We start from the raw sequence: 8,997 nt of genomic DNA, 5'->3' as shown, positions 1-8,997 counted from the left end.
TCTAGGGAAGAGAAGGACCTGGGGAGACAGGATAGCAGTCTGCCATAGAGAGGAAGAGGTCAAGCTATTATCCAAAGCACCCAAAGACCAGGAAAGGAATAATGGATGGAAACTGACCAAGGAGAGATTCAACCTGGAAATAAGGAGGAATTTTCTGACAAGTGAGAACAATCAACCAATGGAACAGAAGTTGCCTTCGGAAGTTGTGGGAGCTTCATCACTGGAAGAAGAGACTGGACTGGAGTGTATTGTCTAAATCCATATACTTATACAAAATAATAATAATTGTATTAATAATAGTAGTAGTAGTGATAATAGTAATGCTTATATATATAATAATCTTTCATCATTTATTTTTATATAGAAATGATCTTTTATCTTCTAATGTCCACTTCTTTTCTAACTACTGATAAAATAAGTCCCATGTTGAAAAATATTTTCTCTTTCTTCCTTTTTATTTTATTTTTAATGTCAATCTATCCATCTCGGAAGGTAACAGTGTTCTGGGGCCTTCGGCATTTAATCATGCCGGCCACATGACCACTGAGACGTCTTCGGACAGCGCTGGCTCTTCAGCTTTGAAACGGAGATGAGCATCGCCCCCTAGAGTCGGGAATGATCAGCACATATTTGCTAGGGGAACCTTTGCCTTTAATATTTGAGGGGTTGCCACAAAGAAGAGGGGGTCAATCTATTCTTCAAAGCAGGTGAAAGTAGAACAAAAAACAATGGGTGGAAATTAATGAAGCAGAGAAGCAACCTAGAAGTAATAGCTATAATAACAGCCCTTAGACTTATATACTGCTTCATAGTGTTTTACAGTCCTGTCTAAGCGGTTTACAGAGTCAGCTTATTGCCCCCAACAATCTGGGTGCTGAGGAGAAATTTCCTGTCAGTGAGAACCATTAACTTGTCAAACAGCTAGCCTTCAAAAGTTGTGAGTCCTCCATCACAGGAGGCTTTCAAGAACAGACTGGAGAGCCACTTGTCTGAAATGGTATAGGGCAGGGGTGTCCAAACTTGGGAACTTTAAGACTTGTGGACTTCAATTCCCAGAATTCCCCAGCCAGCACGGCTGGCTGGGGAATTCTGGGAGTTGAAGTCCACAAGTCTTAAAGTTCTCAAGTTTGGACACCCCTGGTATAGGGTCTCCTGCTTGAGCAGGGGGTTGGACTAGAGGACCTCCCAGGTCCCTTCCCTCTTATTCTGTCATTCTGTTATCCAAGAAGTGTTTCCAACAAGAACTTTGTGGGGAGAGGGAAGGGACGACATTTATACCTAAATCTTTAAAAAAAAACTCTAGCAGAAATATTTTTCAAAACCCAGTTTCTCCTTGGCTCCTTTGGATATGTCATTGCTTCCTTTTCCCATTACAATACAATTGGCTGTATTGACTTGGCTTAGGGAGGTGGACTCTGTGGGGCCCATGGTGCAGAGGTGATAGACAGCAGGATCTGGTGAACCGATAGTGGAAATTTTGAGTAGTTCGAAGAACCAGCAAATGCCACCTCTGGCTGGCCCTGCCCCTATCTGTTCTCTGCCTCCCGAGTCCCAGCTGATCAGCTGGGTCTTCTTTTGTTGCCCTGCACAGGAGAACAGAGCTGGAAAGCAGGTTAGTGGGGTGGGGAGGGGGATTTTGCAGTAACCTTCCCCCGCCACGCACATCAAGTCATGCCCATCAAGCCACACAACCCCCCAAAAAATCGGTAGTACAAATATTTGAATCCCACCACTGCCCTGGTGCTCTCTGAGCTTGGAGGTTTTCTTGCAGACGTTTCATTACCTAACTAAGTTCCATCCTCAGTCTTAGTAGAAAGTGGGGTTGGCTCTCTATTGATATACCAGTGGCTTGCCCTGTCTGTGATGGTGGGAGTGTTCTTGGTTTTGATTAGGCCATTGTGGAACCTGTGAGAAAGGCATTAAAAGAACACAAGGCAGACTATAGAAAGACATTTTTTAATATAATGGACAATTTAGAATTTGTAGAAGTATGGAGACTTGAAAAGGGGGATTCAAAAGAAGATATTTATTTGTCTGGCAGATAGAGATCTTACGAATGAAGGCAAATATATGTGTGCCAGAATAATCTTGCAGGAGCCAATCTGGGTTGGTCACCAGAACCAGAGACTGGACTGGACTGGAATATAATAGAACAGAACAGAACATAGTACACAACAGAACAGAGCAGAACAGAAGAGAATAGAATAGAGAACAGAACAGAGAACAGAATAGAACAAAACAGAACAGGATAGAATATAGAACAGAATAAAGCAGAATAGAATATAAAACACATCAGAACAGAGCAATAATAGAAAACAGAACAGAAAACAGAACATAGAGTGGCATAGCGTAAAGCAGAGCAGAGCAGAATAGAATAGAATATAGAATAGAATATAGAATAGAATATAGAATAGAATATAGAATAGAATATAGAATAGAATATAGAATAGAATATAGAATAGAAATAGATAGGATAGGAAAGGATAGGACAGAAAGGAACGGCACAGCATGGCATGGCATAGAATAGAGTAGAACAGAATAGAAGAGATCAGAAGAGAACAGAACAAAATAGCTGTTGAATTCGTGCTGGAGCCCATCCCCAGATACATTGTGGAGAGAGAGAGATTCCCGGGGGCTGGGCTCCAGCACGAGACTGAAAGCTTGGGAGACTCAACCAAACCAGTAGGAATAGCAGCAGGAACACACACCTGGAGATGACATTTTATTCTACATCATAGCAAACATAAGAAGCAGAAGGAATAGAAAAGAGAAGTGACTCTAGAGGAGATAAAAGAAGAAAGAAGAGGCATTACAGAAAGATGTTGTAACGAGTTCAGCCAGTTTTCCCGTGTTAACCCAAAGAGAAATGGAAACAAAAATGACTTGTGCAAAGCAGAGAGAAACTTTTCATTTGTGGAAATGGTAGGCATCTCAATTGCAAAAAGGGGGGGGGGGAAGCCATCCAATATTTCTCATCTGCTGTCTAGTTTATCGCATGACAGCTGAGCTCACGCTCGCTGGGCCTCGAAGACTGTGATGGGAACAAACACAGAAGCTGTGAGCCTGATTCTACCTCACTGTTAGTGCAAGGGCAGCCAGAGAGATGGGAGATGTATACATTTAATAAATAAAATGAAATAAAACTCTCACTATTAGTTATTAAATTAGAATAGAATAGAGCTGGAAGGGGACCTTGGAGGTCTTCTAGTCCAGCCCTCTTGCTGAAGCAGGAGAACCAAGTAGGAGTTATGCCTGAAGAGCCCCAAAGCTCTTCCTTCAGTATCTGTTACAGGTAATCCCTGACTTATGACCAGCCCAAAAGTTCCATGCAAAGCAAAACAATTGTTAAGTGACTTTTGCGACCTTTCTTGTCATTAAGTGAATCACCGCCGTTGTTCGCTTAGTCACACGCTTGTTTAAGTGATTCTGGCTTCCCCATTGACTTTGCTTGTCAGAAGGTCGCCTAAGGGGGTCACATGACCCCGGGACACTGCGACCGTCATAAATATGAGTCAATTGCCAAGCGAGTGAATTTTGTCACATGACCATGGGGATGTTGCAACGGTCGTAACTGTGAAAAATGGTCATAAGTCATTTTTTTCAATGTCGGCGTAACTTGGAAAAGTCACTAAATGAATGGTTGTTAAGTCAAGGTCTAACTGTATAGGGAACTCTCCTTGCACTTCTTTCCTTCCTTCCTTCCTTCCTTCCTTCCTTCCTTCCTTCCTTCCTTCCTTCCTTCCTTCCTTCCTTCCTTCCTCTCCCATGAAGACAAAACATCCTTCCTTTCAGGCCTAACTTAGGGAGGGGGGGGAATGGAATGTTCCCAATGTATGATTAGTGCTCAGGTGCCTTTTTTGGAATCTGGTCCTTCGTTGGTCCAGAGGCTTCACAAACCAGGTGAGGTTGCCGATGACAGAGAGAATCCAGGTGAGTGTTTGGATGCTGAACGACACCGTAAAAACCAATACCAAAGACAGATGATGGCTCCTGCATGAAAAGGGCGGGGAGGGGAGAAAGAAAGCACAACATTTGCATATTGGAGTATACTGGGGTGGAGTGGGGGGGGGGTGTCTATGACCATTTGCCATGGTCAACCTGCCACAGCCAACTCACCATGACTAACTCACCACAGCTATCTCTCTGCAAGACAGCTCACTCCTAGACAAAAGTGACACTAATACCAAAGAAATGGTAGAATAGAATCATGGAAGAAAGGATACGGAAGGAGGGACAGAATGAAATGTGAATGGCAAAAATTAAACTATTTTTTATTTATTTTAAATAATGAAATAGAATTGTTAAATTGCCCCATAACAAGTTGTCCATGATGAGTTGGCTGCAGTGAATTGATCACGATGAGTTGGCTGCAGAGTTGGCTGCAGAGAGTTGGCTGCAGAGAGTTGACCATGACTAGTTGGCCATGGTGAGTTGGCCATGGCTAGTTGACCATGATGAGTTGGCTGCAGTGAGTTGGCCATGGCTAGTTGGCCATGGTGAGTTGGCTGCAGAGAGTTGGCCATGGCTAGTTGGCCATGATGAGTTGGCTGCAGTGAGTTGATCATGACTAGTGGGCTGCAGTGAATTGGTCATGATGAGTTGGCTGCAGTGAGTTGGCCATGGCTAGTTGACCATGGTGAGTTGGCTGCAGTGAGTTGGCCTTGGCTAGTTGGCCATGATGAGTTGGCTGCAGTGAGTTGATCATGACTAGTAGGCTGCAGTGAATTGGTCATGATGAGTTGGCTGCAGTGAGTTGGCCATGGCTAGTTGGCCATGGCTAGTTGGCCATGATGAGTTGGCTGCAGTGAGTTGATCATGACTAGTGGGCTGCAGTGAATTGGTCATGATGAGTTGGCTGCAGAGAGTTGACCATGACTAGTTGGCCATGGTGAGTTGGCTGCAGTGAGTTGGCCATGGCTAGTTGGCCATGATGAGTTGGCTGCAGTGAGTTGATCATGACTAGTGGGCTGCAGTGAATTGGTCATGATGAGTTGGCTGCAGTGAGTTGGCCATGGCTAGTGGACCATGGTGAGTTGGCTGCAGTGAGTTGATCATGACTAGTTGGCCATGGTGATTTGGCTGCAGTGAGTTTACCATGACTAGTTGGCCATGATGAGTTGGCTGCAGTGAGTTGGCCATGGCTGGTTGACCATGGTGAGTTGACTGCAGTGAGTTGACCATGACTAGTTGGCCATGATGTGTTGGCTGCAGTGAGTTGGCCATGGCTAGTTGGCCATGGTGAGTTGGCTGCAGTGAGTTGACCATGATTAGTTGGCCATGGTGAGTTGGCTGCAGTGAGTTGGCCATGGCAAATTATCCCATTCCTGGGTGGGGGCGTGTAGGGTCTCAGCCATCTTACAAACCTTGGAGGGTGTTGAAGATTGTAAAGAGGAAGATCTGTGGAACTAAGAAGACCCCAAAGGACATGAAGACCAACATCCAGGTGGTCCCCAGGAGGAAGGTCATCCCAAGAACGGTTCCTACATCTTTGCAGGTATGTTCCTTCGGCCGATGTATAGGGTGAGCTCTGAGCTGCCTAACCTTCTGCACCACCAACACCAAGATAACCATGTTGAAGAACACGGTGCCACCAACATAAGCAACGGTGATGTGGTTCAAGGTGGAGGAGGTGATCCAACATCTGGAAGTGAAGAAAACGCAAAGATCAGAGGCTCCTTTATGTTTCCAAGAGAGACCAAAAAAAGTCTGGCGTCAATCCATCAGAAGCCAAGGTGTGATGACCCAGGACACAGCACAGAGATAACACAAACAGCTGGCAGTTCAAATCACCCCTTTATTGCTCCAAATTAGCCCCAAAACTCCCATGTTTCTGGCAAGTCCCAGAGCAGAGTGATAACAACGCCCCCCCCAAACCTCAAGCCGCCTCTAGCTGCAATTAGTCCAGCCCGACAAGGATGCACAGCAATAAATCCAAATTTATTTGGCAAATCAAGGAGTTCAGGAAGCAAACGATCCAGGTAATTAGTCCAGAATGCCAGAAGGAATGCAAAGACTCTTGAGAAGTTCAAACATCGACACTCAATACTTCAGGAACTCGGTGTTTGTTCCCAACAAATGCACCTCCCCACAGTGTCTCTTTAAATCTCAGTCTCCAGGTGTGCCTTGTGAAAATGCAGAGTACTCTTCTCCCAAGTAGCCTGCTCAGTCTGCACTGCTCACACCTTCTCTCCACTCTTCGAGCCCTTGGATCAGGAGGAGGTGGTCCTTGCTCCTTGCCTGAGCTCTGTCTCTCATGTTCATCCTGCCTCTCTGTTCCTCCCTGCCTACAATCTGTCCTAATCCTGAAAGTGAATCTGGCTTCCCCATTGACTTTGCTTGTCAGAAGGTTGCGAAAGCGGATCACGTGACCCTGAGATACCACGACTGTCATAAATGTGAACCAGTTGCCAAGCATCTGAATTTTGATCACATGATCATGGGGATGCTAGAAAGGTCGTAACTGTGGGATTTTTCAGTGCCATTGTAACTGAATGTTACTAACCAAGCTGTTGTAAGTCAAGGTCAGTCATTTGTCTGAGATGGTATAGGACCTATACTATAGGTTCTCCTGCTTGAGCAGGGGGCTGGACTAGAACACCTCCAAGGCCCCTTCCAACTCTGTAATTCTATTCTATTCTATTCCATTCCACTCCACTCTTCTTATTCTATTCCATTCCGTTCCGTTCCATTCCACTCCACTCCACTCCATTCTTCTTATTCTATTCTATTCCATTCCATTCCATGCTACTCCACTTATTCTATTCTATTCCATTCCATTCCACGCTACTCCACTTATTCCATTTCATTCTATTCCATTCCACTCCACTCCACTCCATTCTTCTTATTCTATTCCATTCCATTCCATGTTGCTTTTTTTTCAATGATGTTGTAACTTCAAGCGGTCACTAAACAAATCTTGTATATCAAGGCCCGTCTGTATAACATATAGGAGTTAAACAACACAGCTAAGGCAGCTGCTTCCCTGCTACTCACATGGAAGAGTTATTGTATTGAGGGCCAGTATCGATGTCGTGCTGATCATAAGCATTCTTCACGCTAAGAAAACTGACCAGGATTAAGACTCCAGGGAGCCCTGCAGAAGGAGAGAAGACACAGGGATGGAGTCCAAAGTAAGAGTTTAGCAGGCGTATACCGGTTCGGCTGAACCCACCACTGCAACAGGTGTAAAAGAGTGAGTAACCTGATGTAGTATTTAATTTTGGGTGAGATGAGTTGGGGAGGGAAGACTGAAGGCTTGCTGGCTAGGAATTCTGGGAGTTGAAATCCACAAATCTTAAATTTGACAGACTTGGGACAGAAGTACAACCACAATTGAGCCCCAAATTTCTGTTCTTAAGTGAGACAATTGTTAAGTGAGTTTTGCTCCATTTTACGATCTTTCTGGCCACAGTTGTTAAGTGAATCACTGCAGGGTTTAAGTTAGTAACACGGTTGATAAGTGGATCTGGCTTCCCTCGTTGACCTTGTTTATCTGAAAGTTACAAAAAGAGATCGCATGACCCTGGCACACAGCAACCGTCATAAGTATGAACCAGCTGCCAAGTGTCCAAATTTTGACCACATGACCCCAGGATGCTACAGTGGTTGAAAGTGTGGAAAAGGGTCCTAATTTTTTCGACGCGGTCGTAACTTTGAACGGTTACCAAATGAACTACTGCAAGTCAAGGACTGCCTGTATTTTAGAACAGGAAATTTCCAAACTTGGGAACTTTTAAGACTAATGGATTTCAACTCCCAGAATTGGATGGGGAATTCTGGGAGTTGGAGTCCACAAGTCTTAAAGTTGCTAAGTTTGGAGAGCCCAGCCTTGGAAAACAAGAACTCTGAATTTGCAAGCAAGACTGGATCAGCTGCCATCTTTCAGGATAGGATAGGATAGGATAGGATAGGATAGGATAGGATAGGATCAGAGGTGGGTTCCAGAACCAGCAGCAACCCAGTCTGGCCACGCCCTGAACCAGCTCCCCATCACCACCGCCATCTTTTTTTTTTTTTTTAGTTCTACATATGTGCAGAACAATTTCAATGGAATGGAATAGAGCTGGAAGGGACCTTGGAGGTCTGCTAGTCCACCCCCCTGCTCAAGCAGGACAGCCTAGAAGACCTCCAAGGTCTCTTCCAGCTCTATCCTGAATTTGAATTTGAAGGCTGCTTGCAAGCTTTAAAACCCAGGTTCTCAATTTGAGAACGTGGGAACATTGAATAGTTCGGAACAGAATTCAGAATAGAATAGATAGATATTGGAATGAAGGCTAGGATAGGGTAATAACTCAATGGCCACTTTGAAAGTACACTAATCGGCACAGATGAAAGTGAAATTTCATTGCATTCAGCTCTCCAAAGGGTCACCACCTCCAACGTGCACTGCAATATGCACTACACCTACTCTGCAGAGTTTGTGTCATGTGAAAACTGGAAGAGGGTGTGCTATGGACACTGTTTGGATACTGGAAGATAGGAAAGATAGGAAAGATAGACAGGAAGGAAGATGGGAAAGATAGGAAAGATAGACAGGAAGGAAGATGGGAAAGATAGGAAAGATAGACAGGAAGGAAGATGGGAAAGATAGGAAAGGTAGAAAGGAAGGAAGATGGGAAAGATAGGAAAGATAGAAAGGAAGGAAGATGGGAAAGATAGGAAAGATAGACAGGAAGGAAGATGGGAAAGATAGGAAAGATAGACAGGAAGGAAGATGGGAAAGATAGGAAAGATAGACAGGAAGGAAGATGGGAAAGATAGGAAAGATAGAAAGGAAGGAAGATGGGAAAGATAGGAAAGATAGACAGGAAGGAAGATAGGAAAGATAGGAAAGATAGAAAGAAAGGAAGATGGGAAAGATGATAGATAGATAGATAGATAGATAGATAGATAGATAGATAGATGATAGATAGATAGATAGATAGATAGATAGATAGATAGATAGATGATAGATGATAGATAGATAGATAGATAGATAGATAGATGATAGATAGATAG

At 44.1% G+C, this 8,997-nt stretch overlaps 1 protein-coding gene across 1 annotated transcript in view; it reads right to left on the bottom strand.

Annotated features, from left to right (window-relative positions):
* Window positions 1-2,679: 2,679 nt before the first annotated feature.
* The window catches only part of ADGRG5 (adhesion G protein-coupled receptor G5), a 35,000-nt gene continuing 28,682 nt past the window's right edge, over window positions 2,680-8,997 (bottom strand). The window contains exons 11-13 of the mRNA XM_081963096.1: window positions 6,994-7,093; window positions 5,364-5,641; window positions 2,680-3,990 (exon numbers count right to left, since the gene is read on the bottom strand). Of these exons, the coding sequence (XP_081819222.1) occupies window positions 3,890-3,990; window positions 5,364-5,641; window positions 6,994-7,093 (479 nt within the window). The 3' untranslated portion in view covers window positions 2,680-3,889. The remainder of the gene's footprint in view (window positions 3,991-5,363; window positions 5,642-6,993; window positions 7,094-8,997) is intronic.

Source organism: Natrix helvetica (assembly GCF_964273705.1).
Source record: "Natrix helvetica genome assembly, chromosome: 10".
NCBI lineage: Eukaryota > Metazoa > Chordata > Lepidosauria > Squamata > Natricidae > Natrix > Natrix helvetica.
This window is presented reverse-complemented; position numbering and strand designations above follow the sequence as displayed.